The 16,937-nt window shown below is 49.2% G+C and overlaps 1 protein-coding gene across 1 annotated transcript in view; it reads left to right on the top strand.

Annotated features, from left to right (window-relative positions):
- Window positions 1-7,793: 7,793 nt before the first annotated feature.
- GPC3 (glypican 3) overlaps window positions 7,794-16,937 on the top strand; it is a 153,619-nt gene continuing 144,475 nt past the window's right edge. The window contains exons 1-2 of the mRNA XM_086470175.1: window positions 7,794-7,953; window positions 16,514-16,675. Of these exons, the coding sequence (XP_086326301.1) occupies window positions 7,794-7,953; window positions 16,514-16,675 (322 nt within the window). The remainder of the gene's footprint in view (window positions 7,954-16,513; window positions 16,676-16,937) is intronic.

Here is a 16,937-nt window from a genome sequence, read left to right as displayed (position 1 = left end):
GCTGAGAATGGTCAGGTAGGAATCAGGGCTTCTCCTCCCAAAATGGTGGCAAGATCATTAGCTCAGCTGAAGTGCATCTATACTAATGCACACAGCATGGGCAATAAACAGGAGGAGTTGGAGACCATTCTGCAGCAAGAAAACTATGACAGAGCTGCCATCATGGAAACCTGGTGGGATGACTCCCACAACTGGAGTGCTGCAATCAATGGCTACCAACTTTTTGGAAGGGATAGGCAAGGAAGAAGAGGTGGTGGGGTGGCCCTCTATATTAGGGAGACATATGAATGCACACAAATTAATGTCTGTGGTGATAGGCTTGAGTTACTATGGGTAAGAATCAGAGGAAAGGCAAACAAGGCTGATATCACAGTGGGAATCTGTTACAGACCACCCAACCAGGATGAAGAGATGGACGGAATATTTTATAAGCAGTTGGGAGAAGTTTCATGATCACTACCTATTGTTCTCGTGGGGGACTTTAATTTTCCAGATATCTGCTGGAAATACAATACAACAGAGAGAGAACAGTCCCAGAGGTTCCTGGAGTGTGTGGAAGATAACTTCCTGGCACATCTGGTAAGGGAGCCAACCAGGGAAAGTGACCTCCTGGACCTGCTCCTTGTGAACAGAGAAGATCTCGTGGGGGAAGTAAGGGTTGGAGGCCATCTAGGGCACAGCAATACTGAAATGATGGAGTTTTCAATCCTTGGGGAAGTAAGGAGGGGGTCAGTAAAATTGCTATCTTGGACTTCTGGAGGCCAGACTTTGGCCTGTTCAGGAGACTGATTGACAAAGTCCCTTGGGAGGCAGCCCTGAAGGGTAAAGGTGTTCCGGGAAGGCTGGACATACTTCAGGAAGGAAGTCTTAAAGGCGCAGGAGCAGTCTGTCCCCTGTACCGAAAAATGAGTCAGTGGGAAGAAGACTGGCCTGGCTGAATCAGGACCTTTGGTGTGACCTCAGGGACAAAAGGAGAGTTTATGATCTTTGGAAGAGGGGGCAGGTCTCTCATGAGGACTATAAAGAAGTAGTGAGGCTAAGCAGGGAGAAAATTAGGAGAGCCAAAGCCCAATTAGAACTTAAATTAGCTACAACTGTTAAGGACAATAAAAAATGTTTCTATAAATATATCAACAACAAAAGGAGGGCTAGGGAGAATCCTCATCCTTCACTAGATAGAGCAGGAAACACAGTGACAAAGGATGAGGAAAAGGCTGAGGTGCTCAATGCCTTCTTTGGCTCAGTCTTTAGCAGTAGAACTAGTTGTTCCCTAGACACTCAGCCCCTTGAGCTGGAAGACGGGGGGTGGGGGGTGGGGGGTGGGGGTGGGGGTGGGGGGGTGGGGGTGGGGCAGAATGTGGCCTTCACATTTAAAGAGGAAGTGATCAGTGACTTGCTACACCACTTAGATACACACAAGTCTGTGGGGCCGGATGGGTTGCATCCAAGAGTACTGAAAGAGTTGGTAGTTGTGCTCTCCAAGCCTCTTTCCATCATCTACCAGAAGTCCTGGCTAACTGGGGAGGTCCCAGTGGACTGGAGAATAGCAAATGTAACACCCATCTACAATAAAGGCCGAAAGGAGGATCTGGGAAACTACGGACCTGTCAGTCTGACCTCGGTGCCAGGGAAGGTCATGGAGCAGATCATCTTGAGTGCCATCACGAGTCATTTACAGAACAGTCAGGTGATCAGGCCCAGTCAGCACGGGTTTATGAAAGGCAGGTCCTGCTTATCAAAGATGATCTCCTTCTAGGACAAGATGACCCACCTGATGAATGAGGGAAAGGCTGTGGATACTGTTTACCTTGACCTCCGTAAAGCCTTCGACACTGTTTCCCACGGAATTCTAGTGAAGAAACTGGCTGCTCATGGCTTGGATGAGCATACGCTCTGCTGGGTAAAACACTGTCTGGACGGCCAGGCCCAGAGAGTGGTGATCAATGGAGTTAAATCCAGCTGGTGGCTGGTCACAAAGGGTGTTCCACAGGGGTCAGTACTAGGGCCACTTCTGTTTAACATATTTATTAATGATCTTGATGAAGGGATAGAATGCACCCTTAGCAAGTTGGCAGGTGACACCAAGTTAGGTGGGAGTGTTGATCTGCTTGAGGGTAGTCTCTACAGAGGGACTTGGACAGGCTGGATCAATGGGCCGAGGCCAACTGTATGAGCTTCAACAAGGCCAAGTGCCAGGTCCTGCACTTGGGCCACAACAACCCCATGCAATGCTATAGGCTTGGGGATGAGTGGCTGGAAAGCTGCCCAGCAGAAAAGGCCCTGGGGGTACTGATTGACAAGCGGCTGAATGTGAGTCAGCAGTGTGCCCAGGTGGCCAAAAAAGCCAGTGGCATCCTGGCTTGTATTAGGAATAGTGTGGCCAGCAAGAGTAGGGAGGTGATCCTCCCCCTCTACTCAGCACTGCTGAGGCCGCATCTTGAGTACTGTGTTCAGTTTCGGGCACCTCACTACAAGAAAGACATCGAGGTGCTGGAGAGAGTGTAGAGAAGGGCAACAAAGCTGGTGAAAGGCCTAGAGAATAAGTCTTATGAAGAGCAGCTGAGGGAACTGGGGCTATTTAGTCTCAAGAAAAGGAGGCTGAGGAGAGATCTTACTGCTCTCTACAACTCCCTGAGAGGACATTGTAGAGAGGCAGGTGCTGGTCTCTTCTCACAGGTAATTAATGATAGAACAAGAGGGACTCAAGCTGCACCAGGGTAGGTTTAGGCTAGACATTAGGAAAAATTTTTTTACTGAAAGGGTTGTCAGACATTGGAACGGGCTGCCCAGGGAGGTGGTTGAGTCACCATCCCTTAATGTGTTTAAAGGTTGTTTAGATGTGGTCCTTGGAGATATGGTTTAGGGGTGTACTTGGTAGAGTAGGGTTGATGGTTGGACTTGATGATCTCAAAGGTCTTTTCCAACCTGAATGTTTCTATGATTCTATGATATATTCAATATAACTTCTGTTGGTTCTGCTGTAAATCCCCTCTCAAAGCTTGTGTGCTCTCTGCATCATACAATGGGACTTCACCAGCATGTGCAGCCACAGGGCTTTTACTCAGGCTGCCTGGTTTGTGAAGATCCAGTCTTGCTTTGCACTTTGACCTTGTGCTGTGCACCACATCGCCCGTTGCTTCAGCTGCTTGCAGAGCTTTGTGCTGTTGAGCCTGTGTCGGTGCGTGGAATCAGGAGTGCAGCATCTCTGTGGAGTTAAATGCAGAGTGCCTGCCATGCCTGCACCAAAGCTGTCAGTCTGCTTGCTCTGTGCAGGGCTAGTTCACAGCAGTGCCCTGTAATTTTACATCCCAGCTCCCCCTGCGAGCGGGGTGCCCATGGCGTGACAGCCCTGGGTTGGTAATTGTCGACAGCACTTTATTTTCATAGGTGAATGCTCTGGGTTGATCCCTTCTGGGCTGTCTCCTGGTGGTGTCTCTTCAGTTGATTAATCACCAGGAGATGATAAATGAAAATATCAGCTTAAGAAATGTCTGCCCTGTGCTCCCAGCAGAGGCAGCAGTGCACGGTGAATAGATTTCTCCCATCTCTTCTGCTTTGATTCCCTCTGCAGAGCTGCGTCTCAAGTGCTTCTCTTGTACTCAGGAGCTCTGCCAGTTAGTGTTCAGCCCCACTCACTGTGAGCTGGAGAAAAGATGGGAATTGCAACTTCGGCAGTGGTGAGGAGTGCTACGAGCATCCTTTCTCCCTGACGGCTGTGTCCCATGAGCAGCGTGCCCCAAACTCTGGCACACTGCGTGTTTCATCCTTTCATGCTGTGCTTTGGGTCCTCCAGAGATGGGGAGCATGTGGAAGAGCTTTTGAGCCACATCTGCTGTGTCTGTGCATTTTTAGTTTTACAAAGGATGGAAAACTCTTTAGATAACTGGACAGTTAGCTGTAAATCTAGCTGCTCCCTGCAAAACTTGTCACAGTTAAGAGCTGGTTTGGAAAGGTTTGGGTCTGGCTGAGATTTTGTCCCGTGAAATATTCTGCAATTTCAGAAAGTTTTCTGTCCTATAGTGGGAGGGAAGACTTTTCAAACACTTTGTAAAAAAGGGAGGACCTGCCCAGGACTGAAGTGCAGAGATTTTCCATTGCTCTGGGAGGCGTTTTTGATGTGAATGTGACTGAAACTGGCACATACTTGCAAAAAAAATTCCGGTTCTGAAGTATCTCATTTTTGGATAGGTAAAGTGTTTTGTCCTGGTATTCTTGATGTACAGCTCTATTGGCATCTGCAGCGTCTTTAAGTGACGCATCTCTGAAGGCTTCACTGCTTCTGCTGCGTGATCTGCTCCCAACAAACTCCAGAGAGCTAGTGATTTATCAGCCACTGCTTTTTGGGGTGAGGAAAAGGCTAATGTTTTATGGATCTATCAGCGTTCCTGTATGGCACATGGAATACAATATCCTGCCAAAGAAGGGAAGGATGTCTGCTACTTGGCAATCCATCATTTCTCTCAGTGCCCCATGGCAAATGCGCTTTTCTTTTTTCCATCAGAAACGTGTGTGTACTGTTATACATTGAAGAGCTTCTCCCTTCTCCTCCTCCACAAATGGTTATGAAACCCTGAAAATGCAGCTTCTGCAGGATGAAGAATAAGATAGGGTCATTTTGACAGGGAGAAGCTGTCATTGCCTGCAACTTTTGGTTTCAGCAGGACACGCGAGATCTCAAGCAATGCAGCTGGGCCACGGTCAGCACAATGGGACCACAGCAGGGATGAGAAAGCCAGGCCAAACATGCCCATGTAGGCTGCCAGGTATGTGCTGAAAACATGCAGATGCATTAACAGATGCTCCAGGTTTTTTCTTTTCTCCCCTGCCCCATGGTGATTTCCTCTGCTACAGGCACTGCTCAGCTGACCTTGTCCCTGTGGAACTCATCCACCCCTTCGATAGTGGAAGAGTAAGTGAAATGTGTTGATAACCTGGTGAGTGCCTACTGGGGAGTACAAATCCCTCTCCTACGTCTCTCCTTGGCGTTTTAATTGATTCAGGGTTTTCCCAGTGGAGAACTTCATAAGAGCATTTGATAAAATCAGCTACACACGATCCTGCCTCTCATTACTTACAGGCTTGAGGCAGGTAGATGATTAAGTGAAATTTTTACGGTGTGAGCAGTTGTAACAAGGGAAATTATCATCCTGGATATGCGACAACGACTTGGCTCTTATACATCTGCTGGCAGACAACTAACCCAGTGACTTTGCCTCTGATCTTGGAGCAACTCATCTGCTTTCTCCTCCAGGACAAACCTGCACTTGCTACCCTCGCACATTAAAAGGACAAGTCAGGTGGACGTGCAGCGCTCAGGAACTTTGCTCAGACTTTCTTTGGACTGCTGCAGTCCTGATGGAGGTGACAGCATCTGCAATTGTCACCCAGGGAATGCCTCTGCAGGCACAGGGTGGAGAGCGTCCTTTGGGCCCAGGGACCCGCTTCTGACATAACTCCTTGTTGATAAATAAACTTTATTTTTGCAGGGAGTCATTGTCAAGATAATGACAGATCCCACTGCGAAGCCAGATCCAGGAAAGAGCAGTAATGTTGTTTTCTAATTTGCTTTGAAATCTTAAAGCACTCCCTCATCTTAGCAGAGATACCTAAATGCCACCTATTTGGCGTTGTATGTAATTCTTTGCCATAATGGGATGCTTGACAGTATCTGTGTACTTACCTGGAACAGTAAAAGCCTCCTGTACTTAAATGAAATACACACAGAAGGTTTGAAGATGAACACAGGAAATGCTTGAGTGCCTTTTAGACAACAGTAATTCAGACCATAAACTTAATACGGATTGCAATAGCATATGTAAAGGAGCGCTTCAAATACCAACCTTTGTATTCTGCAATTTGGTGCAATTGATTTCTAACTCAAAGCAATACTGTCCCCAAAACCCAAACTGCTGCATAAACATAACAAATCCATCATTGAGTCAATGAAGGAGATGCAGAAAAGATATGTTAACTATGCAGCACGACGCAGCTCACATGAGTGTGAGGGTATTTCATGTAAGGAACTAGGAGAAATGAAAATGAGTGAAGGATCAATCCTCATCCGTATCACTGAGTGCACGCCTGCTCTTAGCTCTGCTGAAATCAGGTGCAATTTGTACCGTGGAGCACCTGCACCTCTGAGCAAAATCAAATTTCCGGATTCCTCCAAACTCCTGCAGAGCAGGACTTTATGCTGCCCGGTTAATGGGAGTTTTGTCAGCCATGCTTACTAGACACAATAAACGGATAATAAATAGTGCAGTCTGTGGACAGCAACAGGCTCCAACAATCCATCAACCAACGAGACATGTTGCACATTTCAGCTTGTTAGTCTCATATCCATAATATATTTTAACAATCTCTCCCTGGCAGGCATTTTCTTAGAACAAACACACAGGTTGAACTTTCATTTTTCATCCCTCTTCAAAATTTCAGAGTGAAAAAGAGCTGGCAGCAAGCCATTAGCGATAATTTGATCCTGCATTTGCACTGGAAATTTTAAAGATTCTTTTTCCCTGTTCTTCTGCTTCTGCTTGCACCCTCATTGTTTTTCTCCGCAGAAGCAGCATTGTGCAGGCTGGGGGTGAGCAGCAAGGAGACAGCCTGGGCAAACACAGTTTTGGTAATTTTTCATACGTGGCCCTCGCCTTTTTAAATAAAACCTTCCCTCACCCCACCCTGCATGCTTCCCTCTTTATACAGCTGCTTGCTGAGCTATGAGCAGCCCGGGCCCCTTCCAGCTGAGCATGCATTGTTGGTATTTAGGGGGTTTGTGCTGGTGGGACAGAGCTTGGCTGTCCCAGCCCTGGCCAGCACTACAGCGACGGTCCCCGTGTCGCCGTGTCGCGGGGACGCAGGTTCCTGCCAGCCCTGTGGGACCTTCAGCTCGGTGAGTGAGGGGTTCCCAACAGCTCCGGCTGGAAACTGGTGGGGAAATGGCTTTGGTAGAGCAACACAACCCGCCCACGCATGGCTGCCTGTTTCCAGGGTAGCCCCTCTGGTAATTTGCCCAGCGCTCACCCCACAGCACGCCAGCCCCGTGGGCACCCCCAGGCCACCTCAGAGGCCGGGTTACCCAGGTCTCCGGTGCCGTCTCCGAGGCGCTGTGCTCAGCACCGCTCTGCGCTCCCTGCAGAGCTCCCAGGGGAGGCCCCGCTCCGTCCATTAGTCCGAGGGACACGGGGCCGGCTGCGGGGCGTGGAACAGCTCTCCCTGGCAGCTCAAACCGGGGGCGGTGAGGCCTTAAAGAGATGCTCCCTTTATTCATGGCGCGACACAACGGCCCCACGCTACACGCGTACGTGCGAACGAGAGACCGCGCACCCTCCGAGCCGCACGCCAGACGCGCACGTGGCGCTGTGCGAAACGCCGGGCCGGGTTACGCAGGTGCCTCGTTGCGCTGACAGCGAACGCGGAAGCGCCAGAGCGGCAACCAGCCCCCGGTAGGCCCTTTGGGGCCAGCCCCTAAGAGCCGCGCTGCGGGGCCCGCCGGCCGGCTGGCGGGGCAGGCGTGGCGCGGGGCCAATGAGCGCCGGGGCGGTGCCGCGCGCGGGGCAAGTTTGCCGGTAGCGAGGCGGGCACCAATCAGCTTGAGGGTCGGCTGGGCGGGGGCCAATGGGCGCGCGGCGGGGCGGGGTGGGGCGGTACGCGCGGAGCCTGTCCCGGTCCCGGTGCTCTGGGAGCGCCGCGCGAGGCGCGGGGCTGAGCTCCGCTCCGCCACACTACGCCGCGCAGCGGCCCGGTCGGGATGTCTGCCGGTGGGGTGTAGAGGAGCGCCCCGGTGCCCCGGGAAGATGTCGGGGAGCGGCGGAGCGCTGCTGCTGGCGCTGGCCGCGCTGCTCGGTGCCCCGGGGGGCGCGCAGCTGGCGGGGGAAGCCGCCTGCCGTCCGGTCCGCGCCGCCTTCCAAGTGCTGCAGCCCGGAGCCAAGTGGGTGCCCGAGGGCCCTGTGCCAGGTGAGACCGCCCGGGCCGGTGGCGGCTGGCCTGCCGCCGCCCCCCGGGGCTCGCCGGTGCCCTTGGGGCAGGGGTGGGTGCGGGGCGAAGCGGCTGCAGCGCACCGAGAGAGGGGGGCGTGGGGGAGGGCCGCTGTGGAGCCGGGTGCGGGCAGCCCCATCTCCCGCCTCCCGCGGGGAGCTGCTATTCACCGGCAGCTCGGTGGCGGTGACCGCCGGGCGCCGCGCTTCGGATGCGCCCCACCGTATCCAGCCGGGTTAAAACGGAGCCTGCGGTTACGTCCCTGGAATGGGAATCTGACAGTTGAGCAGGTCTTCTGTCGCTGTCATTTTGGGGAGGGGTGTGTTTTGCCTAGAGGTGGCTCATCGGCCGAGCCGGGCTGTGGGGCAGGGCTGGTGTGCTGCCTGCGGGACCGGCCGTCCTCACGCTCCTCTGGCGGGGGGGCCGGCGTGAGGCGCCCGGGAGGGCGCGGGGTCCCTGCCAGCACCCGTCACGTCTCTGCTGGTCCTGGGTCTGCAGGAGCTGCTTTCCTCGATGGATGGCGCGCCAGGGAGCGAGCGGTGCGGTGAGCAACGCCGTCATGTGAGGGAAATCCCGCTCTTGTAAAGCCACTCTCGGAGCATCCAGACCTTCATCCCCAGGCTGAGCGCCAGGGGCTGCCACAGCTCCAGAAAATGGGGCTGGAAACGCGCAGGAGGGCAGCGCAGCGTTCCCTGAACTGTGCGTGTGCCGGGCGGGGTGCGATGGCCCAGGCGGGAGGCTGTTACGGCGCTGGGCGAGGTGTTAGTCTGCTCTGCGGTCGGCATTACAGGTGGTGCCGCACCGAACCTCGCCGCCTACAGCCTGTGAGGCTGCTTTCAGTATATATGTCTCATTCTTTTTATAAAATGTAAGTGAAATATTTTAATTCCCTGCCTTTTATAGGTCTTTTTGCAGCTTTTTGGTAACTAGGGAGTGTCGGCTCCTCCAGGTGGGTGGCTGTGCACTTGGAGTGTGTGTACACAAACGGATAGGTTTTGATAGCTGCATTCCTGAGCTGCCTGGAGAACTGTGGTGCTGCTATGTTAGGTTAAACACACAGCAGTGAACGCCTGCCCTGAGAAGCTTATGATCAAAGTATGAAAAGAAAGAGATAACAGGCAAACGTGACAGGCAGGGGAGGTGCAATGAGATCATTGCCAGCAGCAGCTGCTTTTAATAATGATGTGTTGAGTTATGTTTCTTGCATTCAGTGTCTCACAGGCCAGAAATACACGAGTTGCTTCAGCAACAATCTGCTGCAGCACGGGAGAGGAAGGGGAGAAGTGGGGTGCCTAGGGCTGTGACTACAAGGTGTTGTGTCTGCTGGTGCAAATCCCGTCCTTTGGTCGGCAGGACTGTAGCGACGCCTCAGCTTACCAACAGCTGTGAGATCTAGAGGGAGAGTTCAGATCTAAGTCCTGGTGAGAGGATACCTCCCATATCCCTTCCCGTCCTTACATCCCCTTCCCATATAATATTTTACTCTTTTCTTAATGCTCCCTTCAGAGTAGCTGCAGGAACATCATCTCCTCTCTCGCCATCCTGCAGGGCCTTGGTGTTCTGGTCAGTATGGAGGTAGCACTGGAAATGCTTTACAATGAAATGTTTGCACAGAGAGTTGCAGGGAGGGGAAAGAGGTGCTCTTATCACCACTAAAATGACAAATTCTGTGGTTTGTTTGTAATCGAAGAAATGTCTTTCCTTGCTTCTGTGAAAGTCAGTGAAATATTTGCTTTGATCCCTAGCTAACTTTCTTGGAATGTATTTTTACAGGGAGAGGTGGTGGAGGGGTGGGCAGCTAGGGTGTTCTCGATGGGTCTGTGCAGGCAGTGTTGTGGGGCTGCAGGGGCCTCCATGCTGCAGGGTGGTCAGTCCTTCCCCTGAAACCGGTGGTATCCTCCATCCTGGCCTGGGCTGTGATTGCAGCAGGTGCCTTTCCCAGGGCATCTTTCTTTCCCAGCAGGGTTCAGGTTGCTGGAGTTGCTCAGTTGTGCTTTTGCTCCCCTGGGAGCCCCAGCTGTGTCGCTGTTACTCGGGAGGAGTAAGGAGCCCTTCACCTCTCTGTAGAGCCTGTGGGTAGGTGGATCAATACCTCGTAACAGGGCTGGTGTTTCAAGTGAATGCTTCCAGCTTGTTATGATGATAAAGTTCCCACATATCAAATTGAAAGTGGATTTTACATTTGCCTAAGTACATAAACTTGATCATAATTAAAGTAGTGACTGCTTGCTTATACCTTGGATCTGGCCCATCTTGCATGACTCTGTGTAGTAATTACACTTCAGAGCACTCGCTTCTCCTAGTAGCAGCTGCATAAATCTCTGTAATAGGGGAACATCACTCAAAGACCATTTTCCAGGCTTCTGTTTATTGCTTTTCTTCCTTTCATACATCTGTCAATTAAAAAAAGTTTTGGAGTTCCCAGCCACAAATCACCACAGAATCAATTCTGAGAACCTTTGCCTATAGATCATATCACCCTGGAGGAAACCGAGGGCTTAAACAACTTGCTTAAAATGTTGTGGTTTTTTGACAGAAACAGAAAACGATGACTTCTGGAAGCCACATTTTCATTATGAGCAGTTGTGGCTGAAGGTGTAAGTAGAGAAAACGCTGCCGAATTGCAACACACACGGGAGAAATGTCCCATGGCTCTGTTTTACTGGATCAGTGGTGCGTGGGCTGCGGGGACATCAGTACAGCGCTCCCTGTAGAGGAGCCCAGCCATACCAGGCTGATACTTTTAATTAAAAAAAAAAAAAAAGGCAATTCTGATGAATGTGAGGGCAGTGTCATGCTGTTTCATGAGCGGTATTAATGTTCTGGGAGTAATTCTACCCGAAGGCATGCATCAGGCAGTGAGCAGAAACTCAGTCTTCTCCCATCCTGCATCCTGGGGACCGGGTTTCTGTAGCTCTGGAGCATGCTTTGGCATGCTCGGTGGAGGAGAGCAGCATGACCTAACTACCGTCAGCTGCAGGTGACTGTTTAGAGTGGTGGGAGGATGCAATTCATGGCAACAGCTCGACTTCAGCTAGATGAGAGGCCTTGTGTTAGAGAGGAGTGAAGGCAGGGTGATGGGGAAGTGCTTTTCGTAGGTTTTTCTGAAGTTGAGACTTAATGCCAGCTTGTGAGCCAGCCTGTGGTTCTGTACTGGGGTAACTTCATGTTCATTAATAACTAAATTCTCTTTTTCTTATGCTGTCTGTCTTGATTTTCTTCTTCTTTTTGTCTTTTCCCTGCATAATTTTTCATGTGTAACCAGTAACTTGAATTTCCATTTTTCCCAGTCTGTTTTTCTCTCCTCTTTGCCTTTTGGATTTGTGTTCGTGGTGACACTGGATATTTGGGCTGGTGCATGTGGGTAGAGAGGAAGGGGTGAGTTTTCACCTTGCCAAGACAGGGAGAGGGGATTGATGTCTCTACCCTGGTCGTGTGGAAGCTGAGGAATATTTTTTCCTCATCAGAAATATCTACTGTTCTCCTCCTCCCACAGCAGAGTGCAGTTTCCAGCTTTTTGTTCATTCTCTTTGATGGAAGCAAATATGGATTCACCCTAAGAAAACAGAGGAGATTAACCTTTTGCTTTTGGAGTTGAGGTGTAAAGCTTTGCAACTTGCTGGCTGAGCATGTCAAGCTTTCTTCTTTCTTTTCTTTTTGACAGCTGCCGTCTGTCAATGTACAATCTAAAAACTGAAAATCCTGACTCTTCTTGATGCACCTTTGCTCGCGAGCTGGTTCCCTTTGTACTCCTGCTCTTCTATTTTGTTTTTCCTGAGTGGGACTAAGGAGATTCCTCCACATGCAGCCTCTCTGTTTAGCTTAGCATGGTGGTTTAAGATCTTAGTTTACCAGATAATTGAGTTTTCTGTTCTTAATTATTTCGGGCCTGCAAGTTGCTCTCTTGATAGTTAAGAGAGCAGGAGCAGAACCCTAAAATTCAGTCACCTCCCCAGGCAGTGGTTTTATAGTGAGATCATTTTTTTTTTTTTTTTTTCCCCAGGGGTTAATTTTAACGACATCCTGAAGAGTGTTCTTCCCAGTCTTTGAAATGGCTGTAGGGGGGGTGTGTGTGACTGTAACAAATGTGTATGGTGAGTGGGTGCCCAGAAATTAACTCCGTATTTTTGATGACAGTATTATTGATACACTTGTTAGGAGGAAACTGTTACTCTGTAAAACCTCTCTATTTTCTCCCTAACTTTTTCTTTTAAAATATACGGTGTTATAGGGTGTTGTACATGTGTGGCAATCATCTGGCCAGCATTGCAAGATTTTGGGAGGAATCCGGAGTCAGATGGCCTTGTGAAACACAAGATGGAATAGAAAATAAAGGATAATTAAGCAGTAATAAATATCTCGTGCAGTACCCATACTGTTCCAACTGTTCCTCACCTATTGAAGGGGTTGGTTTATAATTTATCTCTTTAATTGGGTTTTAAAAAGATCAGCACTTAACCTGTGTTCTGAACAGTTGCATTTCCTTTTTCCCCCCAAATTCTGAGCATTAAAACCCAGTGGCAGATGCAGGACCGACCCCCTAGTCATGTAATTTAAAAGAAGGTTTTTAATAAAAAAAAGTATTGAAATAACTGGGGGAAAATTGATTGTACTTAAAGGTTGAATCACTGCTTTTATCTGTTTAAAGCATGATGCTGACTGTGAAACAATTAGAGAAAGAAAATTCACACAAAGCAGCAGCTTTCTTATAGGTAATATTAACAAACTGGTGAGCTAAGAGGGTGGGATGAAGCCCTCTGGCATTTCCAGACTGCAGAAGGTGAAGGATGCTGCTGCACGGGGTTAGCAGAGCCCTCCTGTCGTGTGGGGAGGAGGCTGCAGTGATGTAACATTAAGCAGGGACGGGTTCTTATTTTGGCAATGTCTGGGGCAAATTTGGGGGGAATGTTAATCTGATTTAAGCTGCCGTTGGATCTGGGTGGGCAGGCTTCGTGCCCCAGTGGAAAGGATGGCTTGCCTGCCTGTGTCTGATGACAAGGTTGGAGCTATCCTGGGATGCTTAAAATCAAAATACAGTCCTTCAGCCTCATGCAGGAGTTCGCAACTGCCTGCAAATGATCTCAAGGGGTTTTTTTTGACATTTAATCCACTGAAATTATTTTCACTTCTGCTGTACTAACCACCTATCTGTGGGAATAATTGTACATCAAAGTCAAATTTAATGCTTTAAATTCACTGCTTCCTGGTCTTCAGTAAAAGTCCATGTCAGAAGAAGGAGGAAGAGTCAGAGTGCTGCTGAAATTACTGCAGCTGTGGAGGTTAGTTCTGTCAGCTAGGAGTATATGCAAAATTACTGGAGCATTTACACCGCTGTTCCCCAAGATGGCATAAATGGCACAGCACTTTGACAGTGTCTGCATGGCTATGGAAGGGGCCGCATCCAGCTCCTTCTCACCCGTGGGAGTTGGATGTTGTAGGGTCAGGCTCCCGTGCTTAGCATCACGCTGGTATTGCTAAGCTTGCAAAGGTTGGTATGTGAGCATCCAAATGTAATTTAATAAAACCGTTGGAGTAATTCGTGGGACACTTTCTTTCCAAAAATGAGTTTGTAATGATTTATAGCAAAAGGAAGAGGTTGTTTGCAAGGACTGCAACTGGAATTATGAGGTGTAATGGCTTGAAACTTTAAGAAAAAGGGGAGGTGTGTAGATTGGGAGATAAAAACAGTCTTAACAGCAAGGGCCATTAGGCAGCAGAACAGGCTTTGCTGTCTTGCAAGTTAGAGCTATCACTGGAGGTGTTTGTGTTAGATAAAATGCTTAGAGGGAGTGGATTGGGAGGCAGGGGATGGGATTTGATGACTCTGAGGACCTTTTTCATTGCGTTTATGGAGCCAGAAACACATGGCAGCTTAATTCATGCAAGCACCTGGTCTGTAGGCTTGTGATGTATTTCCAGACGTTCCTGTCTCTGCATCACTGTGCATGGTTTGCACAGCTCCTAGCACTTGGGGTGCAGGATCTGGGTCTCTGGGTGGTGCTGCAGCATAAGTGCAGAAGAGGGTTCTTCAAGCAATGGCATGAATAAACCCAAAACATGTTTGCAGGTCAAAAAGCATTGTCCCTGTTTCATTGATGTCTGCTGGCGCAGGGGTCAGTGGGGTGGGGTAGTAGCTCCTGGGGGACTGGGGTCCTGGGCATCAAAACCTCCTGTTCTTACTGTTGGGAATTACAGATGGGACTGTTTGGGTCTGCTCATCATCTGGGAAAGCCATATACAGAAAATAGCTGGCAGATGGGAGTCAGGCTCTGGTTCTCTGGCGCTGTGTAGCAGCGGTCTGCAGCGAGAAGGACCTTGTCCCTGGTAGCTGATAAGAGCCTGTCCTGCCTGTATTGACCTGTTGCATTTACCATGACGTTTCTGGTCACCAGTGTTAGTTGGCTATCTCTGTAAAACATTTTAAGCTGTCAGAGTTAATTCCCAGGCTTTTCCCTCTTCCTCCGTGATTGCTCTGCTACAGCATGTGCCTGTCTTTTTACTTCACAAAAATAAAAATCCATTTAAGGGGAGAAATTAGCTTAATTGCTAAAAAGAAGGATGGGATGTGAGGAGATGACCTTGCTGCTTCCTATCCCTGGCTTTAACTTGCATAGATCTCTTAATTGCCAACTCTCAGATTTTCTATATTGGTATTCCCATTAATTGTGGAAGGCTTTTTTTTTTTTTAATTTCAAATGTGTCCTAATATAATAAATATAGGAGGAAATAAGCTTTGCATTAACAAGAAATTTATGGCTGTTTTGTAGTGTTAAAGGGACCATGCTAAGCCTTTTTGTGGTGTAAATTGACTTGGATTTGACTTTAAAAGCCCTCTTTAACTTGCTGTTATATAACTACTTCTCTCATTAATGCAGTGTCTTGCTGTTACACAGTTTTATGGTCCCTGTTATTTTTTCGATGCATGAAATACCTGTCGCTGTGCTCCTCTGGAGTGGGCTAGTTCACAAACCACTGAGACTTATCTTTAGATGTCAGTGGTGCTGGCTCTTTGTCAGAGGGCTTGATGAAGGAATTTGTGCTGCGCATCTTGCTGTGCAGAAGGGGAAACTGAGGCAGCAGATAGAGATGGAGCCAGGATGATATTTTGGGTCCAGCCTTGGGCTGGGCCTCTTTCTTCCCCGTTGCCATGCGTTGTTTTGCAGGGGTGGCAGGACTTGCACTGGTTAAAGCTCCTTTCCACATGTGAAATGCACGTTGCAGATGAAGTGTTTCATGTTGTTTTTCCCAGGCCGTGTGAAGGGAAGGGATGGGGCTGGAGGGAGAAGGGTTTCTGCTGCTGCTGCTCCCGAGCCCTGGCAGCTGGTTTTCCCTCTGCGGTGTGCATGACTCTTCTTCAGGAGGTACATGATTGAACTGACTTTAATATTAATCCTGTTCTTCTAGAGTACGCTTACAGAAGTGACTTTTGACACTTTCTAGTAATTAGTGAGAGAGTGGATGTGGTAAAAAAAAAGCTCCTAAGAAGGAAAGAAGAGGGGAGCCTGGAAGGGTGCCTAATCGTTCCAGAGCAAAGATGTAAATTACCAAACTTGCTTTTATTGGGTGGAAAAAAAACCTCTATAGCAAACGGGAAGGCAGAGTGAGGACTGAGAGGTGTGTGGAGCCTTCACCCTGTCTGGGTGTCAATTCCTGGTTTGGGGACTGCTTCCTAATCCTGGTTCTGGACAGTGCTGGGCCTAATGGGGAGCTGCTCCTGCTCCCTGTGAATGGGTGGAGGTGCTGCCCATGCAGTGGCATGTCTACTGCTGAAAAGGCACTTGCCTTTTGCAGTGCTCAGTGCGTGCCTCGGGACCTCTCCCTCTGCAGTGGGCCTTGCACAAGTGAAGCGACGAACCTTGGCCTTTGCCTGTTGCAATGGAGGAAGGGTGGGACGGTGGAATTGGTGGGAGGACTCAGGAGATATGTATAGTTTAGAAGTCTGCGCTAAAAAAAACACCAAGAAAATCATTGTTGTACCTTCCTGTTGTTACTGCTATTGCTGTGTATGCAAAAGAACGGAGATTGCAGGTAAATCAAACAGTTATTTGTTTTAACCTAGTTTTAAGTCTTTATGCAAATTACAGGCATATCCTGTGTGCTGAACTATGTGCATTGCTCTGTTCATTGTAAATCCACAGCTTCAAATCCTGGCTCCTTTTTCCATCTTTCACTCCATCTCTTCTGGCTGCCTGCAGCTTCTTATGAATGTGCTGGTAGGCATGCAGGAGACAGTGGGGGGATGCTCTGTATCGCTCAGCACCAGCACATAAGTGGACGGAGTATGTGGGAGCTAAAGCAAGCGATGTGCTGGCAGGCATACATAGCAAGCTCTTGGGGTCTGTTGCTCAGCAATCCTAGTGCTGCATTATCGGTCTTCTCCTTTGGCCAAGCTGCTTGCTCAGGACAAATTCCAGAAATGTCATCGGTTTGCACAAATAGTAATTGCAGTGATACCAATGTGTGGAGTTTGTTTCCTCTCTGCTTCCAGCAATTTCACCTCATAATGCACATTTTCTGCCCTTCTTGTGTCTCTCTCCAGGGTCCGATCTGCAAGTATGCATCCCGAAGGGCTTCACGTGCTGCTCAAGGAAGATGGAGGAGAAGTACCAGGCAACAGCCCGCCTGAACATGGAGCAGCTCCTCCAGTCTGCCAGCATGGAGCTGAAGTTCCTCGTCATCCAGAATGCTGCTGTCTTTCAAGGTGGGTCCTGGGGATAGTCCAGGCACATGGCAGGAGGAGGAGGTGCTTCTGTTCCTCTTCCTCAGCACCTGGCAATGAGAAGTGCAGGTGGCTGGAAGCTTTCTGTTCACTTGTTTTCATATGTTTGTATTATATATGCTTATTTATGATAAATAATACCCCTGGTTTAGTATATGGCTGTTCTGCAGGGCTTGTGCTGAATAGTCCTGTAGCTGAAACAGCAAACGTAAATTTAAAGACTAAACCTCTTCAAGTGCAAATT

Source organism: Leptosomus discolor, chromosome 9, assembly GCF_034619465.1.
Source record: "Leptosomus discolor isolate bLepDis1 chromosome 9, bLepDis1.hap2, whole genome shotgun sequence".
NCBI classification, from domain to species: Eukaryota; Metazoa; Chordata; class Aves; order Leptosomiformes; family Leptosomidae; genus Leptosomus; species Leptosomus discolor.
This window is presented reverse-complemented; position numbering and strand designations above follow the sequence as displayed.